Source organism: Myxocyprinus asiaticus, chromosome 20 (assembly GCF_019703515.2).
Source record: "Myxocyprinus asiaticus isolate MX2 ecotype Aquarium Trade chromosome 20, UBuf_Myxa_2, whole genome shotgun sequence".
Classification (NCBI taxonomy): Eukaryota; Metazoa; Chordata; class Actinopteri; order Cypriniformes; family Catostomidae; genus Myxocyprinus; species Myxocyprinus asiaticus.
The window spans coordinates 13,596,833-13,620,061 of NC_059363.1; the positions used below are offsets into that span (position 1 = coordinate 13,596,833).

At 36.2% G+C, this 23,229-nt stretch overlaps 2 protein-coding genes across 3 annotated transcripts; one reads left to right on the forward strand and one right to left on the reverse strand.

Annotated features, from left to right (window-relative positions):
• Window positions 1–7,855: 7,855 nt before the first annotated feature.
• Window positions 7,856–12,147, reverse strand: LOC127411405 (BCL2/adenovirus E1B 19 kDa protein-interacting protein 3-like). The gene is made up of 5 exons (XM_051646941.1): window positions 11,933–12,147; window positions 11,300–11,447; window positions 11,159–11,225; window positions 10,724–10,953; window positions 7,856–10,322 (listed from the first exon to the last, which is right to left on the reverse strand). Exons 1-5 carry the CDS (start codon window positions 11,973–11,975, stop codon window positions 10,277–10,279), a joined length of 534 nt encoding a protein of 177 aa, XP_051502901.1. The 5' UTR covers window positions 11,976–12,147; the 3' UTR covers window positions 7,856–10,276.
• A 4,184-nt stretch (window positions 12,148–16,331) lies between these two features.
• LOC127411403 (survival of motor neuron-related-splicing factor 30-like) lies at window positions 16,332–22,039 on the forward strand. 2 transcript variants are annotated; one of them, XM_051646939.1, is made up of 6 exons: window positions 16,332–16,472; window positions 17,856–17,975; window positions 19,842–19,984; window positions 20,132–20,287; window positions 20,926–21,079; window positions 21,309–22,039. In XM_051646939.1, the coding sequence occupies exons 2-6, from the start codon at window positions 17,856–17,858 to the stop codon at window positions 21,444–21,446; spliced, it is 711 nt and encodes a 236-aa protein (XP_051502899.1). In that variant the 5' UTR covers window positions 16,332–16,472; the 3' UTR covers window positions 21,447–22,039. The 2 variants fall into 2 exon arrangements, with proteins under 2 accessions (XP_051502899.1, XP_051502900.1); XM_051646940.1 differs by having other exon boundaries at window positions 16,470–16,597.
• The last annotated feature ends 1,190 nt before the right edge of the window (window positions 22,040–23,229 follow it).

Sequence of the window (23,229 nt, forward strand, 5' to 3'; positions counted from 1 at the left end):
GAAGAAGAGGGTTTGAAAGACAATGAAAAATCACCAACATATTCATTTGTCCTCGGTAGGCATGTAAATATTTGTTTTGACAATGATCCAATTATGATTGTTTGCAAAATAATTTTGGTTTGATTCAGCATATTCTTTAAATAAATCTGAAGACACATATGTTAACAAACAGTAAATGCGTCCACATTAGATTGGGGATCTGAATTTGGTGGATTTTTACAGCTGAAAATGAATGTTGTGAATTGGGTATTATCATAGTAATTATAATTTATTATTAAAGTCCATAATTGATGCATTTCATTTTCATTGTCAAATTGATGCACCCTGATCAATGCATTTTTTTAGTGTTTTTGTACACTTGAAGAGGGCACAAATGTAATAATTGGTCTTAAATGTAAAAAAGGCCAAGTATTGCTTCTCAGTAGATTTTGGTCCTTAATGTATACCAGTGCGCCAGAAGGGTGGTTAAGGTAGTTTGTGTTTGCATATATTAGCATCATGGTTGGGGAGTAACAAAATACATGTAACGGGATTACGTATTTAAAATACAAAACATAAGTAACTGAATTCCACTACAGTTACAATTGAAATCATTGGTAGTTAGAATACAGTTACATTCAAAAAGTATTTTGATTACTGAGGAGATTACTTTGCATTTTATTGTCATTTGTTTCATTTAATATTTAGTCCTTTCAGATGGAAAACATTTATACATATAAATGATGTGATCCAAAGTGCATTTGAACAGCGGTGAAACACTTTCTTATGATGTGTTACATTCATACGAGCAGACAGAGAAGTCAGGAGCAGAAGAAATAGAAATAAAACTTGTGTAAATTGTCAGCTTTACGTGAAGCTAAAATGCTATTTCTAGAGATTTTACATGCACATGTTACCAGGCACAATCATATTTTTTTATCAAGAAAATTCATTTCTTTTTTCTAGTAAGCACTTTGATATTAGGGCAAAAATCGCATTCTTGATAAAAATAATTTTTGTATTGTTTTCCTGTAAATAAAATCTACAAATCCTTAAAACAAGATTAATTAGTTTTAATTGATAAAAATTTAGTTTTAGAAACAACATTGCATAAGATACAGTATTTAGGTTTTTCAGAGAATGTATTTTTAACATGTGTATTTTGTCTTACTGTACAGTTTTTATAGTCAAAATAAGTGAATAAAATTTACCAGTGCTGAAGAAGTAATCCAAAGTATTTAGAATACATTACTGACCTTGAGTAAACTAACAGAATATGTTACAAATTACATTTTACAGCATGTATTCTGTAATCTGTAGTGGAATACATTTCAAAAGTAACCCTTCCAACCCTGATTAGCATGTATATAGATATAATGTTAATGAACTAATTTTTGATAGCTGATGATAGTATCATGACATTAAGTTATTATCTAGGTTATATAAAGGAAATTATATTTATTACTACATATAGGACCATTTATTACATTTGTGCCCTAGAAACAAATTGTCCCCAAAAAAAAAAAAAAAAAATGATGGTTAGACATACAGTATGAGGTGGTCTTACTGATGTAGTGTTGCATGTCGGATGTGGAACTGTCAAAGAACCTCTGTGTGGCAGCCAGGGAATAGTTCAGCATGTAGAGATGTGCACTTGGTTGTGTGTGCCCATGCATGGACGGGCATGTGCTTAGGTGTGTGTGTCCTTTCATGCCCATGTTGCTATTGTTGAAGTCAGACTGGGATGGATGTACTGCCTGAAATGATGCCACTGTTTAAAGTCCAACTGAAACTCACTGAAAGAGACATTCCCTCATTAAAACATTGTTGTGGATTAAATTTTCCTATACATGCTTACATACAGCATACCTCTTTCCACGTCCTTTGAAACCTCACTGTTCACTGGTAACTGTCCATCAAAGGAGTTAACTCCCATAACACCATGTGAGTTCGAGTGAGATGAGTTTGGGTTTTGTGGGTTGCCAAGGAGGGCCTCTGCTATGACAGACGTACGTTTTGGAATCATCTCCTATAGACAGACACACCCACACATGTATGGCTGTGACATCACTTCCCACATGGGATTTCAGAGCTGATCAAGCAGTTTATCTCATCATGACTGAAGCAATAAAGCAGACAGAAGCAAAGAAGTCAGGTTGGGGAATCGATTTTACAGTAAATCAAAATGCCACGTTTACCTGGTTGTGAGGTGTTCCATAAAGCATCTCAATGAGGTCAGCAGCTCTCTTCAGCAACACCTCCTGTCGATCACAAAATATTTACAGCTATTTGTGCATTACTAAATTGTTACAACTCCCTCTGTTGTGTTGGTGGTAGTAATGTGTGTGTGCACTTGGTTGGTTAACTGGTGGCCAAGTTCAGTGTGCCATCATTTTCATAGTATTGGAATTGAAATAAAGCAGGACACTGTAAGGAAATGCAGTCTGCCTCGATGTGAATTCCACCCAGCCCAATTTGTGTAGATACAACACTTTAACCCAGATGGCTTCATTATCATAGAGACGAGTAAGCATCCATACTTTTGTGTGACAACACATGGGGTATCACTTCTCAACAATTATAGTATGGGAGCGGCAATGGGCCATCGAGAACCATCCCAGAAAAATGGGCGCCACATTTTGATTCTTTCTGCTGATCTAAGACGCTGTTTGTTTGAAGTAGTGCTGGTAAACAACTTCTACTTCTTTACTGTTTTATGGTGGTTGGCAAACCAGCAATTGGTGCATTTTCCACCACCTACTGGTATGGATTGTGGAGCATTGATGTTATGGTAAATAAAAAATAATAAAAAAATAAAATAAACTATTCTTAAATCCTGTTTTTCAAATTTGTGTCCTTCAAATATATTAGTAAAAATGTACTCCTTATTTAGTAGGCTCTTCAGTGAAAGCTGAGTAATATCTATAGATTTCATTGCTTCTATAAGTTGTGATCTTTCATTCTTATATGACAAACATTTTATTAGGACATGTTCAACTGTTTCAGGAAGACCACATCTTGCGCAACGACCAGATTCATGTTTGCCAATACTGAAAAGTGATTGATTTAACGAGGAATGCCCAATTCTGAGTTGAGATATTATGGCATATTCTCTTCTGTTTCCATAACTATTCCACTCAGCTCCAACAGCTCTTTGGATATTATATAAATGACGCCCCTTCATCTCTCAATCCCATTGACCTTGCCACATCCTTATTACAGCTGTTTTGATTATACCTTTTACTTCCATTTTATTCAATGATACACTAAAGTCTATATCATGATGTCTTACAGTTTGTTTAGCTATCTGATCAACTTCCTCATTTCCTTCTACCCCCACGTGAGCAGGTACCCATAACAAGGAAATATATCCTATACAGACTTTGAAGTATATCTAATAAAATATCCTGCCTTGAAGATAATTTTCCACTTTTTAAACTTGATAGAGCTGAGTATGAGTTAGAACATACCACCACTTCAGCTGGATGGACCTCTTCAACCCAATGAAGAGCCATTATGATAGCAAGCATTTCCGTAGTGTAAACTGATTGATGATTTGATGTCCTTTTTGCTATTTTGTACTTGAAATATGGTATGTACACTGCTGCAGCTGTATTGCCTGAATCAGAAACTTTAGATCCATCTGTGTATATTTGAATTGTTGAGAACATTTCTGGTCCAGATACTGACGCACTATTGTATCTTTTGAAACTCGTCTGTTTTTGTCATTTATTTTGTCTAGCACCTGAAAGTCAATTGTTGGCATTTGGAAAAGCCATGGAGGTGTTACTGACATGACAACAGTTGGGCTAACATTGATATAACTTATTCCTATTTGTTCAGCCTCCTTATTTGCTTTCCATCCAAAGCTATTCAAGTTCATATATTCATATTCCCAGTAGTTCTCAAGAACTGTTTTGACTGGATGTGATTCTAACTGTCCTTTTATAGAAATCCAATATGCCATTTCCAACTTGATTCTTATAATTTCCAGTGGCATCTCACCTATTTCCACTTGTATTGCTGATATTGGACATGTTTTAAATGCACCACAGCAAATTCTCAATGCTTGGGATTGTATAACATTTACCTTATTAATCAATGATTTGCATTCTGAGCCATACACCATACTTCCATAATCTATTGTAGACCTTATTATTGCACAATATACTCTTTTCAGAGACTATCCCTGCCAAACATTTTAACACATTTATACCTTTCTTGTTTTTGTCGATTAATCTTTGGAAGTGTGTGGCAAATGTTAACTTAGAATCCATCCAAATCCCTAGAAATCTGATAACTGATGTTTGCTCTAACTCTTGTTCATATAGCTTCAATTTAACAGAGGGAGTTTTCTTCTTTTTTGAGAAACACACCAGTTTGGTCTTTTCCACTGTTAGCTTAAAACAGGCACTGGTAAACTGCACATGCCAAGTGACCTTGTGAATAAACCACGCCCTGCCTGATGGTACATCTGTAAAATGAGACTGCAATCGAGTGGTAGCTGCTTTTATTACACAAAGCTACGTGTGGATCATGCAAGTCAAAACCATTGGAAAGTAAGTCTCAAAATTCTGATGAATGAAACAGAAAACACACAAAAAGATGTCAATGAATGCATGCGTCACTTGATCCACAAATGCACATTCAATATTTCACAAGACCATTTTGTTTTTCATTTGGAACATCTTCATTTGGTTGCATCCACAAACTGTGATTTATTTGTACAAAAGGGAACATTTATATTCACAAATATGTCTCTATTTGTACAAATAGCTGCACATTTATTTAATAATAAATTACACAGACATAAGTAAAAAGAAATTTGTTTAAGGCTAATAACATGCATTTGTGAATTTTTCCCAAATTGGTGGGTAGATGTGCCCACACTGGACTTATTCATTGGTAGTTGTTTGTGTGTGGGTTGGCCTTGGTAAAAACAGCTAAACAAAAGTCTCAAAATTCAAATATATAAAACAGAATAGACACAAAAACATGTCAATGAATGCATGCGTGTCTCTTGATCCACAAATGCACATTCAATGCTTCACAAGGCCATTTTGTGTTTAATTTGTGTCCTTTGGTTAGACACACAAATTGTGTTACATTTATACAAAAGGGAACATTTGTATTCACAAATATGTCTCTATTTGTACAAATCGATACACAATCATTTAATTCAGAAATCACAGACACAAGTTGAAAGGCATTTGTGTGTGGATAGTGTATGTGTATGACATTTATCAAATTGTTGGATAAGTGTTTACACATTTGTGAATCATTTTGATACTATATTCATCCCATACCAACCTGTCTAGATAAGGTCTCACAACTGAAAATGTATATCAGAGCAAAAACCAAGCTATGAGGTCAAAGGAACTACCTGCAGAGCACAGAGACAGGATTGTGTCGAGGCACAGATATGGGAAAGGCTACAAAAAAATTTCAGCTGCATTGAAGGTTCCCAAGAGCACAGTGGCCTCCATAATTCTGAAATGGAAGAAGTTTGGAACAACGAGGACTCTTCCTAGAGCTGGCCACCTGGCCAAACTGAGCAATCGGGGGAGAAGGGACTTGGTAAGAGAGGTGACCAAGAACCCAATGGTCACTTTGGTTGAGCTCCAGAGATCATGTGTGGAGATGGGAGAAACTTGCAGAAGGACAACCATCACTGCAACACTCCACCGATCTGGGCTTTATGGCAGAGTGGCCAGACCGAAACCTCTCCTCAATGCAAGACAAATGAAAGTCCACTTGGAATTTGCAAAAAAGCACCTAAAGGACTCTCAGACTGTGAGAAACAAGATTCTCTGGTCCAATTAAATGAAGATTGAACTGTTTGGCCTAAATTCCAAGTGGCATGTCTGGAGGAAACCAGGCACCGCTCAATACCATCCCAACGGTGAAGCATGGTGGTGGTAGCATCATGCTGTGGGAGTGTTTTTCAGCGGCAGGGACTGGGGGACTGGTCAGGGTTGAAGGAAAGCTGAAAGCAGCAAAATACAGAGATATCCTTAATGAAAACCTGGTCCAGAGTGCTCAGGACCTTCAGACTGGGCCGAAGGTTCACCTTCCAACAGAACAACGACCCTAAGCACACAGCCAAGACAACGCACGAGCGGCTTAGGGACAACTCTGTGAATGTCCTTGAGTGGCCCAGCCAGAGCCCGGACTTGAACCCAATTGAACATCTCTGTAGAGACCTAAAAAAGGCTGTCCATCGACAGTCCCCATCCAACCTGACAGAGCTTGAGAAAAATGGCAGAAAATCCCCAAATCCAGGTGTGCAAAGCTTGTTGCATCATACCCAAAAAGACTTTAGGCTGTTATCGCTGCCAAAGGTGCTTCAACTAAGTGCTGAGTTAAGGGTCTAAATACTTATGTCAATGTGATATTTCATTTTTTTCTTTTTAATAAATTTGCAAAGTTATAAAAAATCTGGTTTTTGCTTTCTCATTATGGGGTATGTAGTGTAGATTGATGTGAAAAAAGAAATAATTTAAAGCATTTTAGCATAAGGCAACATACAGTTGTGCTAAAAAGTTTGCATACCCTTGGAGAATTGGTAATATATGTACCATTTTTAAAGAAAACATGAGTGAGCAGGCAAAACACATTTATTTCTTATGGGATTCATATTCGACTGTAGGTTATAACAGAATGGCACAATCATAAAACAAAACATGGCAACAATGAAAAAAATTAAATGACCCGTTCAAAAGTCTGCATACCCTTAGTTCTTAATACTGTGTATTGCCCCCTTTAGCATCAATGACAGCGTGCAGTCTTTTGCAATAGTTGTCTATGAGGCCCCAAATTCTTGCAGGTGGTATAGCTGCCCATTCGTCTTGGCAAAATGCCTCCAGGTCATGCAAAATCTTTGGTCGTCTTGCAAGAACAGCACGTTTGAGATCTCCCCAGAGTGGCTCGATGATATTAAGGTCAGGAGACTGTGATGGCCACTCCAGAAACTTCACCTTTTTCTGCTGTAACCACTGGAGGGTCAACTTGGCCTTGTGCTTAGGGTCATTGTCATGCTGGAAAGTCCAAGAGCGTCCCATGCGCAGCTTTCGTGCAGAAGAATGCAAATTGTCTGCCAGTATTTTCTGATAACATGCTGCATTCATCTTGCCATCAATTTTCACAAGATTCCCCGTGCCTTTAGAGCTCACACACCCCCAAAACATCAGTGAGCCACCACCATGCTTCACAGTGGGGATGGTATTCTTTTCACTACCTGTGGGTTTTTCTTTGTATCCCGAACAATTCTTCTGGTAGTTGTGGCTGAAATCTTTCTTGGTCTACCTAACCTTGGCTTGGTATCAAGAGATCCCCGAATTTTTCACTTCTTAATAAGTGATTGAACAGTACTGACTGGCATTTTCAAGGCTTTGGATATCTTTTTATATCCTTTTCCATCTTTATAAAGTTCCATTTCCTTGTTACGCAGGTCATTTGACAGTTCTTTTCTGCTCCCCATGGTTCAGTATCTAGCCTGCTCAGTGCATCCACGTGAGAGCTAACAAACTCATTGACTATTTATACACAGACACTAATTGCAATTTAAAAAGCCACAGGTGTGGGAAATTAACCTTTAATTGCCATTTAAACCTGTGTGTGTCACCTTGTTTGTCTGTAACAAGGCCAAACATTAAAGGGTATGTAAACTTTTGATCAGGGACATTTGGGTGATTTCTGTTATCATTATGATTTAAAAAGGAGCCAAACAACTATGTGATGATAAATGGCTTCATATGATCACTATCCTTAAATAAAAGACTTTTTATTTTGCATGATCAGTCATATTTTCAAAATCAAAGCCAAAATTTCACAATTTCTGCTAGGGTATGCAAACTTTTGAGCACAACTGAAACAAAATGTGAAAAAAAATGAAGGGGTCTGAATACTTTCTGAATGCACTGTGTTGTGTTATATTTAATTTAAATAATAAAGTACAGTATCAGCATGTGATAATGTCCTACATGATGATAATGACTGGATCTGATGGCATCTCATTTCTGTTTCCGCAAATATTCTTATTACATCATCGACTGTAAAATCCACACATACAGACATACTGTACTGGTACACAAATTTCATTGAGTCAACTGTAAAATGACATGATGTATTAAACATAGCAATGAAAGCAAATAAACACTGATCACACTTTTAAACCTATTGTTAAGAGGTTTTTATTTAGACAGTTGTTTAGACAATTTTGTGTGTTTGTCTTAGTGTACATGTGATTGTGCCTATCAGTGTGTATTTTAATTTCATTTCACACAAGACATGTGGATCAAAGTTTCCTGCACATTGTCTTGTGTATAAGAACACAACACATTTCAGCATTTTTACCTTGACCTTCAAACACAATTGCCTGAGAGAGTAGAGATAAAAATGAGGAATTGTAATATAAATTCCAGGTTAATGTGGAAAAAAACACACACAAAAAAACACAAATATAATAAAATTACCCAATATGGCATGCCCAATTCCCAGTGTGCTCTAGGTCCTCGTGGTGGCGTAGTGACTCGCCTCAATCCGGGTGGCGGAGGAAGAATCTCAGTTGCCTCCACATCTGAGACCGTCAATCCGTGCATCTTATCACATGGCTTGTTGAGCCCTTTACTGCGGAGATGTAGCGCGTGTGGATACTCACTCTATTTTCCACGGCATCCACGCACAACCCACCATGCTCCCCACCAAGAGCAAGAACCAAATTATAGCGACCACGAGGAGGTTAACCCAGCGTGACTCTACCCACCCAAGCAACCGGGCCAATTGGTTGCTTAGGAAGCCTGACTGGAGTCACTTAGCATGCCCTGGATTCAAACTTATGACTCCAGGTGTGGTAGTCAGCATCTTTACTTGCTGAGCAACCCAGGCCCCACATTATTATTAGTAGTAGTAGTAGGAGGAGGAGGAGGAGGAGGAGGAATGGACATATTTATAAAAGATGTTACAGACTTTCTACATCTCACACAATACATATTATATAAGCAGGGGCGTAGATTCCAGGGGAGGATGGGGGTATTTCAAACTACCAAAAACTACCAACACCTTCAGAAAATATCCAAAGTAATGCACAACAATATTGATAAAAATAGAATTTTTATGATTTAGTAATAGCCATATAAACAATTATAGGTTACAATCACTGCCATTTAACCATGTTTTTAGACATGATAACAAGGTTTTGGTATAGGTTCCATGGTAATATGGTATTCTTCAAAGTTGCTTAGAACATCATATTTACTGATTTATTTGGTGTATAACATTTGTGACATTTTGCATTTGACTTCTATGTACGTGCATTTAAAAAAAATAAAAAAAATTCATAGGTTCATATTAACTGAAAAATTGTAGTCTAGTCAAATGTACCAGGAGATTGCAGCTGCAGTGAGCCCATAATATCTTTATTATACTTTAATGTTATGATGCTTTTTTCTTTCATTTTTAGAGCTCAACAGCACCCATGCCCATTTACAATTGCTGTATGGAGAACTATTCCTAAACTCAGACCTCTGGTAGTTGCTGAGAGAAAGCCCTTAAATGAAGCTAATGATCTGGTACTAGATTCCTCAACTCAGTTATCAGAACTAATAACACTTACTAACAGAGGTGCTATCAAAATTGTTCATAAAAAAAAAAGATAGATGGATGCAAAACTGGTTTAAAAGATTTGCATGTGTGCGTGTGTGTAAATGGACTTTGGCAGCATGGTTTATTCATTTTCCATGAAATATCATATTAAGAATATGCTGATTTAATTATTTAGACTGCTCTGATTTCCATTTTTCATTACATGTTAAGAACAATGCCTTAACACAAAACAATTTAAATGATGAAAATATTGTAAAAGCAGATCAGATGGAGTACTACAATGCGACCTGGTTACTAAAATAATGATGCAATGTTTGTGTGTTTATATGTTAACAAAACATCAAGTATTTCTCATGGACTAAAATTAACTCAAAGCAAAAGGCTGAAATCGATTAGGCAAACTTCCTGGTTTATCTTATCTAAGGCTCAGAAATCTGGTCCCCAGACAAAACTGGGCTAATCTATACAAATTCTGTGCCATAAAAGTCCCTGCTGGAAAACCAAAGAAAACGTTATTGCTGAGAGTTTCTACTTCTATCATATTTTCATAGTGTCCTCTTACATAGTTCTACATTTCTCCTGGAGGACAACAATGGGGATTCCAGCAATAGTTTGTCAGGTTCTCTAGTTTAAACAGAGATTATCCCAGAGAGATCCTGACGCACAGCATCCCAACACACTCATATGCTATGCCTCAGATAACAGAACACTGAGCAGAGAGGCGTCGTCCAATACAGATCCTGGAGAGAGAGATTAAAAATAGTCAAACAGTGAACAAAAGAGTGGGAAACAGAAAGTCAGATTTTGAACATGGGTGGTTGACATTAATAATGTTGTAAAGTTAAGCAGTATGATAATCTAAAACTTTTTTAAAAAGCATTTTGGCATTTGTTAAAATAATTATGATGCATGTAGTTTTAGGAACTTTATTAATTGAAAAACTACATGAAATTTTTACTTCTAAAAATGTACTTGTCAAAGGACATCAGGACCATTTAAAATGAACTAAAGAAGGTAAAAAAGTAAATAAAAATGGTGAGAACTTGCAAAAGAAATGCCTAATCACAGCACCTAAGATATGCACATTCCCTAATACAGCCAAACAAATTTTAACTTAAATCTTGAAAGGGTAATTCCTTACCCCAACCCAAGCATGATGATGTGTGTAAAGATTAGGGAGGGTAGTAGTAGTTTCAGCAAGTGTGTGTTAATTTCTTCATCATTTTTGATCATATTTCTGCTGCACACTCGGTTCCGCTTTGGCCGTTTAATGATGAATGCTGCACGTGGGAGATTCTCCGGCCGGCTGGGCCAGTCACAGATCCTCATGACAGCCTCAGTTTCCTGTTTGCTCTCTGCTACAACTTCCTCCTGGAACAGACAGAGTATCACTGATCTTTAGTCATGCAAGTTCAGTAAACACAGCATGTTTCTAATGGTGCTAATAGCAAAAATTGCAGTGTATTCTATCTATAAGTCCTCAGATATGACCTGCATTTAAAGTTGTTAGAAAATAGAGGTTTTGATAGATGCAAACCCATGCAGTAAAGCTGTGCAATGATGTGCTGTCTTTCACCTGTGCATTGGTGTGTGAGTTCAAGGAGACTGCACTGATGAGTGGAGGTTCCTGGATGCATCGAGGACTATGAAGAAACATATCACATCAGCCATCATAATCAGAACTGACATACAATTTCTTCTAAAATTTTCTACAAACCTGCTACAGTGAGAACTTGTCCGTGAACTGCTGCTGGACTCGCACTGTGCTTCCAGAAGCATTTTCTCCAGGTCTGTGATATCACACAGTGCTGGTGTGTCTTCACTAGGCTCACTACATGAATCAAAGTGAAGCTCAATCCATGAGTCTGGTGGAGAAAAGTAGATCAGAATAGTAAGAGTGCTTGATTTGGCCTTTCAGATGCACCTTTCCAACAATCCCACATGCTCTACCACACTTGGTCTAACAGACACTGAAACCAACAAACATTGTACACAATTAAATGTAATTGTGTGCTTACTATTACATGTGTATTTATTAAATCCCAACATAATCCGTTTGAAAATATTGGCCATGTAAATGTCACTCATCACCGATCATATTTGCCGTCCTTTTACAAAATTGTATACCAACAAAAACAAAATAAACGTTTGCTTTATGAAACAAGAAGTTGCTGACTTAGCAATATGACCGGATTTGAAGTTTTGCGTTGTCGAGATTCACAAAAGAAACAAGGAAGCACATTTGTTGACAAGAATGTGAATATACATTTAATTGTTACTATTATATTCTTATTGTTGTAAACTGTCGATGCTGCTACGTTTTCTGACTGAGCCCGTTTGTACAGCTTACCATGTAGAATCTCTTCCTGAGTTATACGTTTTTGCGTTGACATCGTTGTTCAAAGTTTACTTTACGCTTCTAAAATATAGTGTGACCAATATTTCGTTTGATCGTGAATAAAAGATTAAGAAGCAAAAAAGGTGCTCGCCCCTTCAGAAAAAAACACGGGACAATAATATCGGTCTCCTGAAAAACACTGACGAAATCTTTTGTTTGCAGACAGAATCAGCGCGTTGATTGGTCAGTCGGCTGGCCAATCATGTCACCTTATACGTGAGCCTTTGAGAGTGTACTGGCGCGAACATGGGTTGAGTTAAATAAAATAAAATAAAATAAATATTTCATGATCTTCATCAAACAATTAATTTAGGATCAATTAAATGTACACAGAAAATAATTTACTCATAACATCACATCAGGCAGTAGCTGACGTTTAGCTGGACGACAGAAGAAAATAGTACCTGCTGTAACACAAAACGAGGAATTACAACAGAGTGGATAACAAGTAATAATAATAATAATAATAGTAATAATAAATAATAATGAAAGTTGTATTATTTAATTCCCAGGGCTCAAGGTCAAGGTTTACAACAGAATGAACAAATTAGAAAACAGCCAAAGAAAGCTTATCACATAAAATAAATAAATAAACACTGGGCCTTATTCATGAACCATGAATTATTTATTTATTTTGTGTGTGTGTGTGTGTGTGTGTGTGTGTGTGTGTAAATCGTTAAATTCTAAATGTATTTAATTTTATGGAACAATTTACATAATGAATTCATACACAATTTGTTCTGCTTGTATTTCATGAATAAGGCCAAAATTAAGAGTAGGGCCTACATTAAACATTAGTAGTAGACTGTTAGCTGCAAATATACATTTTATATATATATATATATATATATATATATATATATATATATATATATATATATATATATATATATATATATACATACAGGGTTGGGGAGTAACAGAATACATGTAATGGGATTACGTATTTAAAATACAAAATATAAGTAACTGTATTCCACTACAGTTCCAATTTAAATCGTAGGTAAACAGAATACAGTTACATTCAAAAAGTATTTTGATTACTGAAGAGATTACTTTGCATTTTATTGTCATTTTTTTCATTTAATATTTAGTCTATTGAGTTGGAAAACATTTATCCATATAGGAGGAGCTTTTGAACAGCAGTGACCAGCCTTGTCAATGTTTTTTTATGCGGTTAGTGTATTTTTACAAGAAATGCTAACCAATGTAGTCTTTATTATCGTATAGAAAGTAATATATTTTCTGCCTCATTCTATGAACAGAATCCACATACGATCAGAAAAAGATGTGGGTTGTGAACACTCTGTGGGGATTTGACGTTTGGAGCAGCAACAATAGATAACCTTGTGTAAATTGTCATGTGAACATTTAGCTTTATGCTAAGCTAAAATGCTATTTCTTGCCTTTACATACATCTGTTATCAGGTGCGATTATATTTTATAATGAATTCTATGATGAAAATGTTGGAGCATAACTTTTTTCTCTAGTAAGACCTTTGATATAAAGGCAAAGATCTTACTCTTAATGCAAATTTAAATGTTGTTTTCCTGTAAAAGTATCTACAAATCCTTAAAACAAGATACATTTACTTGAGTAGCAAAACTGCATGGGATATTTTGGCTTTTTTCAGCGAATATATTTTTACAGTGAAGTGTATTTTCTTACTTTATTTACTTTTTTATAGTCAAAAGTAGTGAAAAGAATCTGCCAGTGCTGAAGAAGTAATCTAAAGTATTTATATTACATTACTGACCTTGAGTAATCTAATAGAATACGTTACAAATTACATTTTACAGCATGTATTCTGTAATCTGTAGTTTTTAAAAGTAAGCTTCCAAACCCTGTATATATATATATATACACACACTACCAGTCAAAAGTTTTGAAACACTTGACTGAAATGTTTCTCATGATCTTAAAAATCTTTTGATCTGAAGGCGTATGCTTAAATGTTTGAAATTAGTTTTGTAGACAAAAATATAATTGTGCCACCATATTAATTTATTTCATTACAAAACTAAAAAAAAAAAAAAAAAAAAAACGTTTTTGAAATTGATGACTTGGACCAAATAATAAAGAAAAGCAGCCAGTAAGTGCCCAACATAGATGGGAACTCCTTCAACACTGTTTAAAAAGCATCCCAGGGTGATACCTCAAGAAGTTGGTTGAGAAAATGTCAAGAGTACATGACTGCAAATTCTAGGCAAAAGGTGACTACTTTGAAGATGCTAAAATATAACACAGTTTTGATTTATTTTGGATTTTGTTTAGTCACAACATAATTCCCATAGTTCCATTTATGTTATTCCATAGTTTTGATGACTTTACTATTATTCTAAATGTGAAATAATAATAATAATATTAATAATAGTAATAATAATAATAATAATAATAATAATAAAGAATGAGTAAGTGTTTCAAAACTTTGACCGGTAGTGTGTGTGTGTGTGTATATATATATATATATATATATATATATATATATATATATATATATATATATATAATGTTGATATGTTAAGTAATGAGAAAGCCAGAAAGCCTAGCAGGTAGAATGATGATGGTCGACAATTATGTAGTCCAACTGAGAGTCAGCACTTCTTGAATCTGGTATTGTTAAGGTCTCTGATGAAGGGCACGTTGAATAATCTTTTCAGAGTTTCATCCTGAGTAGTGTTTAAACCAAAGAAGTTCAAAGATACAGCCTAACAACAACAATCATACTTTCATGAGGACATTTGTAGAGCATGTGTGCTTGTTTTAGTTAAATAAATTTGAGATCTAATGTAGATGAGTCTCACACCTTCGTTTGGAAACAGATTCCTGCTGATATTTATTCTGGCTCAATGCAATGGTGAGCTGTTCAGTTTAGTAAAAGTATGCAATTACTGCAAAACTTGGGCCTTGCATTGAACACTTGCAGTACTTAATACCATTTCTGCAGACGTTCTTAGTTAAGACACACACTGCATATCCAAAATTTGTAAAGGGTTTGTGAAAGTGAGTTCTTCTTCTTCATCGTCTTCTTCTTCTTCTTCTTCTACTTCTTGTTCTTTTTCTTCTTCTTCCTCTGAGGTTTTATGGTGGTCGGCATACAATGAAAGGAGCATTAATGCCACTAACGAGTATTTCACATGAACTAAACTATATTCTCTTATTTAACTCTGTTGCTTTCAAATATTGGATTAAAAATGTAAAACATTATCCTTTGAGTTTCTTTTCAGAATGCTTGTCAACTCATAATTCATGTTAAATTTATTTATTTATTTTTCTCCCCTTTTTCTCCCCAATTTGGAATGCCCAATTCCCAATGCGCTCTAAATCCTTGTGGTGACATAGTGACTCGCCTCAATCCGGGTGGCAGAGGACGAATCTCAGTTGCCTCCGCTTCTGAGAACGTCAATCTGTGCATCTTATCATGTGGCTTGTTGAGCGCGTTACCGTGGAGACGTAGCACATGTGGAGGCTTCAAGCTATTCTCTGCGGCATCCACGCACAACTCACCACGCACCCCACCGAGAGCGAACCACATTATAGCAACAACAAGGAGGTTACCCCATGCATAGGGTACCCTCCCTAGCAACCTTGTCAATTTGGTTGCTTAGGAGACCTGGCTGGAGTCACTCAGCACACCCTGGATTTGATCTTGCAACTCCAGGGGTGGTAGTCAGTGTATTTACTCGCTGAGCTACCCAGCCCCCGTTAATTTTCTTAAGGTTAGAAATCTATATCATTCTTTCATAACGATATTTAGGACAGGTCATCATAACATGCTCTACTTTTTGTTCCTGATTACAAAATGCACATTTTCCTACATGTCATCTTTCCGCGTTATATGCAATGAACTATTAGGTGCTGTATGTCTGAACCCAAGTCTAGAAATTATGGTTTCTTCTCTTCTATTTCTCCCTGTGATTCTACCTACAACAACATCTCTTTGAATGTTATAAAAGCATCTTCCTGCTCTGTCCTCCTCCCATTGTTTTTGCCATCTTGTCCTCATTTGTTCTTTAATTACATTTTTAATTTCAGTCTTGCTATGTTTTACATTTCTATATTCTTTGTGGCTTCTTTTGCAATCCTGTCAGCTAACTCATTTCTTTTTACAACTATACAGTATATGCGCTGGTGGTACCTATAAAAATACTACAATGAATCCCATCTTCTGAATCCTATACAATGTTTGTAGTATTTCAATCAAAATGTCTGTTCTACTTTCAGCATGACACGTTTGTAATGTTGTTAATAACGAAGTTGAATCATAAGAGCCCTCAATGGCCACTGCAATGCCAATAAGTTTGCAAAATAATAAATAAATAAATAAATAAATAAATAATCGTATTAACCCAATATAAATACTTTTCGTGAAGGTGAGTACATTGCAGGGAAATAAGTGAAGGACTGCAAATGCAATGCCTGAAGATTGAAGCATCGCGAGATTAAACGAGACTCTGGCGTCATATCCAGCAAGAGGTCTACACGGTGAAGGTAAGAGAAAATATAAACGCTTGGCGAAAATACTTTCTTTTCAATAAAATACAGTCGTACATGGGACACTTAAACACGTCAATTCTCCAAAATCGCATATAAACATTTACTAAGAATCAGCAGAGGTAAGAAGCATGTTAATGGAATAAGTCAAATGTGTATTTAATATAAACATGCTAAACACGAGGCCTCGCGCTCTGCTTCTGAGCACGAGCCGCAGATGTGCGTTTAATTTGAGTTAAAAGAAACCTTTCAGATTCACCAGATGTAGATTATATAATCTCTTTTATGAGTGTACAAAATTTGGTCTATGCGGCTGTTTACATTTTTCCTCTCGAGAGTTGTGCTAGTGGCTGTTGCTAACAGTGCAGGGAAGGTTCAATGTGTAAACACTTCATGTTTTGGTTAGATAACGTGTTTATTATGTTCCAGACAGACATTTTAATAAAAATGTTACCGTAATTTTTGATAAAAGAAAGTAACCGTAGTGTTATCGACGTATTTATAATAAGGCTATAGTAACTATATGTAAAAACATGGATGGGTTCTCAATATAACGGTATGGTAAACAAAAGTGGTTAAATAATATGTATATCATAGAATTCCTCACTCCCCGCATAGATTTAGTATGAATGTAGAGAATGTGTGCTTAAGTATGCTAAATTTTCTTAATGAGTGGAGACAATTGGATTATTGTTTGCCCCTTGCCCTGCCTTCAAGAGCTGTACACTTCCAGAGTGAGGAAAAGGGCTGGTAAAATCACTCTGGACCCCACTCACCCAGCCCACTACCTTTTTGAACTGTTGCCTTCTGGCCGACACAACAGAGCACTGAGCACCAGAACCTTCAGGCACAAGAACAGTTTTTTCCCTCAGGCTATACATCTCATGAATAGTTAAAATTATACTATAATTGCATGGAATAAACAGCCAGTAGTCAATTATATTTAACATATCCTACATCTTCTGCATTACATTCTCTTGAATTGTATATAACCGATTTCTATTTTTACATACTATATGTATATTTTTGTCTTATTGCGTATTTCTGTATATACTTATATTTCTATTCAATTTTTATTCTTTCTTTTTATTATTATTATTATTATTATTATTATCTCTGTCTTGTATTATTTGTGCACTGGAAGCTTCTATCACCAAGAACAATTACTTGTATGTGGAAGTATTCTTGGCAATAAAGCTCTTTCTGATTCTGATCATTTTGGTTTGAGGGATGCAAGTCATGCTTGAAAAATAGATCAGTGGCTGTATGTTTTATTTTATTTTTCTTAATGATTTAGACACAGAATAATAGAAGCTTTCTGTGAAGTCTGAGTTTGGAGCTGATCTAACTGTTCAACTGTTTTTTCTGTTTTTTTCTCAGATGTCGGACGAATTGGTGAAGCAGTTGAGCAATTATAAGGCTCAGCTGCAGCAGGTGGAAGCTGCGCTCTCTACAGATCCAGAAAATGAAGATCTGCTTAAACTGCAGAAGGACCTCCAGGTTTGCGGCAGGACTGTCCGATGTTTTTAGCCTTTATTGGAGCTTAAAGGAATAGTTTACCCAAAAATGAAAATTCTCTCATTATTTACTCACCCTCATCAAATCAAATCACTTTATTGTCACACAGCCATATACACAAGTGCAATGGTGTGTGAAATTCTTGGGTGCAGTTCCGATCAACATAGCAGTCGTGACAGTGATGAGACATATACCAATTTACAATAAACATCAGATTAACACAACACAATTTAAACATCTGTTATACACATAATTACACTCAACAGTATACAAATAATAACATACACTGTACAGTATACAGTACGCACTATATAGATACACATTATTCAATAAAAATAAAAATATATAAAAAAGTATATATATATATATATATATATATTGGCTGTATATTTAAAATATATTATATATATACTAATATATTTTAAATATTAGTATATATAAAAGTATATTATATAGAATGTACAGTAGGTTGTATTGTACTGTATTGACATTCAGGCTGTCGGTTGATAGTAAGTTGTTAAGAGAGAATCTAATATAATAATAATATAATTTATGACAGTCCGGTGTGAGATATAAGAGTAAGGGTAATAAAGTGCAGTGCTGATGTATTTTGATCGTGGGAGATCAAGAGTTCAAATGTCTGATTGCTTGGGGGAAGAAGCTATCATGGAGTCGGCTGGTGCGGGTCCTGATGCTGCGATACCGCCTACCTGATGGTAGCAGTGAGAACAGCCCATGGCTCGGGTGGCTGGAGTCTCTGATGATCCTCCGAGCTTTTTTCACACACCGCCTTGTATATATTTCCTGGAGGGAGGGAAGCTCACCTCCGATGATGTGTCTGGCAGTTCGCACCACCCTTTGCAGTGCTTTGCGGTTGTGGGCGGTGCTATTGCCGTACCAGGCGGAGATGCAGCCAGTCAGGATGCTCTCTACAGTGCAGTTGTAGAACCGTGTGAGGATGTGGCGGTTCATTCCAAATTTTCATGCCATCCCAGATGTGTATGACTTTTTTTAAAACAAAGATTTTTAGAAGAATATCTCAGCTCTGTAGGCCCTCACAATGCAAGTGGATGGTGGACAGAACTCTGAAGGTCCAAATATCACAAAGGCAGCGTAAAAGTTATCCAGTTGAATCAGTGCAATGTCTTCTGAAGAGATCCAATTGGTTTTGGGTGAGAACAAATAAAAACTTTCACTGCACATCTTGCCATTGCACTCTCTAAGCACGATCATGATTTTAAGCTTGATTACACTTCCTATCGCGCCAGCTAGTGCTCTGTGCATGCGTCAAGGACTAGAAAGTGTAATAACTTAAACTCACAATATTCAAGGAGCCTACTGTCAAGTGTGATTATGAAAAAGGAGTTACATTTTGGTCTGTTTTCACCCAAAACCGATTGGATCGCTTCAGAAGACATTCCACTGGATTCGTATGGATTATTTTTACGCTGCCTTTATGTGATATTTGGACCTTCAGAGTTCTGGCTACCATTCACTTGCAATGTATGGACCTACAGAGCTGAGATATTCTTCTAAAAAATTTCATTTGTGTTCTTCTGAAGAAAGTCATACACATCTGGGATGGCATGAGGGTGAGTAAATGATGAGAGAATTTTCATTTTTGGGTGAACTATTCCTTTAATGGAATGGAATGAATGAATGAATTTGCTAACAAATAGTATGCTTGTATTAACAGAACTAGTGGTCTGCCATGTTTTTCAGGGGGCCAGTTTTTGTCACATAAGTTGAAGTCTGATGGCCTCTATTTGCAACACGATAGAGCTGACAAGACAAGAAGTCACTAAGTAAGTACATTTATCAAATCATTGCTGTTATGTGTTACTATAGGAGGTGATTGAGTTGACAAAAGACCTGTTGACATCACAGCCAGTGGAGGGTGTGGCCAGCGACAAAAGCTCAGAGGCAGCCGTGCCCACTCACAACTGGAGAGTTGGAGACCGCTGTATGGCCGTCTGGAATCAGGATGGACAGTGAGTATCACACACACACACACACACACACAGTGCTGGGTAAATGCCTGTAAATGGATGGTGGGTGGGGTGTGGTCAACAGCATTTGGGGGAGGGATTTGTGTATATATCTCTACTCACCTGCTTACAGTGCTGTGTGATTGACAGGGTGTATGAGGCAGAGATTGAGGAGATTGACGGCGAGAACGGTACAGCAGCCATCACCTTCTCTGGCTATGGAAACGCAGAGGTGGTGCCACTTCATGCTCTCAAAGCCGCAGAGGAGGGTGGGAGCAGGGATGAGGAGGGAAAGCCCAAATCCAAGTGAGTAGATGTGAGAATGAGGGTGTTATTTTTATGTTGTTTTTATATTTGCCATTTATTTTTGGCAGCGCATCCATAATTTTTAAGAGTTGCTGCATGATAGATTTAAAAGAGCTAAATTGTCTCAGTTTCTAAAATAAATATTTATGTGAATGAAGAGCTACTTTGAAAAATACCGCTTTACTTTTCTAGAGAGTGTTATTCTTAAACAGATTACCTAAAAAAATTTTTTTTTTTAGAAAAAGCACCAATCTGAACAGATTAGTACAATTTTTTTGGTCTTTTCTAAGACTTGTCCTACTTCAACTTTAAAGTGTATTTTTTAATTGTTTATTTGATATTATTATTTTTACTATTATTATTACTACTATTATTATTCATTTGTTTTTAATTACTTCCCAGTTTCAAAAACAGAGACAACTGTAAGCCTTTAGTAGGTTGACTTTCCTTGATTGTAAACACTGTGGTTCAATTATAACATTTTAATAACGTGAAACCACAGCTATTTTCCACAAGTGATGCAGATATTACACCCTTCACATTTAAAGTTAAATGTCTTTGTATGTAGATGTCTGAGTACTTGGCAGTGTACTTGTATGTGTTTTTTTTATTTTATTTCAATCTGTGTCTGTCCTCAGGAAAGAGCTGCTGGCTGAGCAGAGGGAATACAAGAAGAAGAAGGCCCAGAAAAAAGTGCAGCGCATGAAGGAGCTTGAACAGGAAAGAGAAGATCAGAAATCCAAATGGCAGCAGTTTAACAATAAAGCCTATTCAAAGAATAAAAAAGGACAGGTGTGTATGAGAAAGACTTGCTGACTAATCCTTAAGTGGCTGTTTACAATGCAAACCAGTGGTATCCACAATAGAAACTCCTTAAAAAGTAAACTAGATGCTTGTTGGATTTCAGTTCTTTTTTCTTTTCTTTTTTTTTCGTACACGATTATTTTCACCATATGAACAGAAGTCATTATACAGTTATTTTTACCCTTTCATAATGATGTTTTATGATCTCCCTCTGCAGGTAAAGAGGAGTATATTTGCATCTCCAGAGAGCGTGAATGGAAAGGTTGGCGTCGGCACATGTGGGATCGCAGATAAACCCATGACTCAGTACAACGACACTTCAAAGTATAATGTCAGGCATCTAATGCCCCAGTGATTTATCTTGTGTCTTGTCTGTGTCCATCTGATACCACCCACCGATAAAATAAACAAGATCCCACTCATAGCCAAATTCTAAACAGTTTTGATTGGACATGAAATTATATAGTAGCACATTTCCAGAGTAGGAATCCCTCCCCCCCTTATTTTTTTATTACCAGTAATTGTGGGTGTTTTGTCTTGGGATGTTGGAGCTGTTCTGTACTGAAGAGTCTCTGGACATTGTAACTAATAAAACATCAGAGTCTACAGAGTCGTTAGTTAAAGACCGCTCCCACAGTTCCTGTTTAGTTTTACAGGGTCTCATCATTCTCCCAGCACTGACTCTCTGGACATTCAGAGGTACTGAAGATGGAGAAATCTGCTCTGTAGTTTTTTTTTTTATGTGTTAAACATATATAAAATGCATACATGATTTTGAAGTCTGGGAAAACTGGTGTTGTGGAACTTAAGCCGTTTTCTCTCGTGCTCTTCACGTCTATGTGTAATAAGCGTTCTGCTGCGGCCCATTTTTTGTCAAGTTACTTTTCAGTTTTGTATATTTACATATTTTAGAGGAATAAACATTGATTTGTTGACATTTTTATTTTATTCTAAGAATTTGTGTTTTTACTTTTTTGTTGGTGATTTTGTGGTACACTTAACAGATATAGAAATTTGTCACATCAGTAAATTGTTGTACACATTTATAGTCTTTATTGGAAAAAGTGAAACATAAGTCAAAACATTTTCACACACAACCCTGTGACACACTGCAAATTACAAAAGCAGTATTTGACCATGAAAGACAAACAATGCCTTTGTGAGCACAAGGATACATCACTATTAACATAATTACAATACAGCATTAGATTTAGTTTAAAACAGTGTAATGTGCTTGATAGTTTAAGACCATAGGCTAAACAACACTCAGTCAATAAAACAGAATATATATATATATATATATATATATATATAATATACAGTTGTGCTCAAAAGTTTGCATACCCAGGCAGAAATTGTGAAATTTTGGCATTGATTATGAAAATATGACTGATCATGCAAAAAAAAAAAAAAAAAAAAGTCTTTTATTTAGGGATAGTGATCATATGAAGCCATTTATTATCACATAGTTGTTTGGCTCCTTTTTAAAATCATAATAACAGAAATCACCCAAATGGCCCTGATCAAAAGTTTACATACCCTTGAATCTTTGGCCTTGTTACAGACACACAAGGTGACACACACAGGTTTAAATGGCAATTAAAAGTTAATTTCCCACACCTGCAGCTTTTTAAATTGCAATTAGTGTCTGTGTATAAATAGTCAATGAGTTTGTTATCTCTCATGTGGATGCACTGAGCAGGCTAGATACTGAGCCATGGGGAGCAGAAAAAAAAAAAAAAAAAAAAAAAAAAACGCGTAACGGGAGGTAATGGAACTTTATAAAGATGGAAAAGGATATAAAAAAATATCCAAAGCCTTGAAAATGCCAGTCAGTACTGTTCAATCACTTATTAAGAAGTGGAAAATTCAGGGATCTCTTGATACCAAGCCAAGATCAGGTAGACCAAGAAAGATTTCAGCCAAAACTGCCAGAAGAATTGTTCGGGATACAAAGAAAAACCCACAGGTTACCTCAGGAGAAATACAGGCTGCTCTGGAAAAAGACAGTGTGGTTGTTTCAAAGAGCACAATACTTGTTGACCCCTCTCCAAACATAGCGCTCATGGTTGTGACCATAAAGCTCTATTTTGGTCTCATCACTCAATTACAGTGGGCCAGAAGCTGCGAGGCGTGTC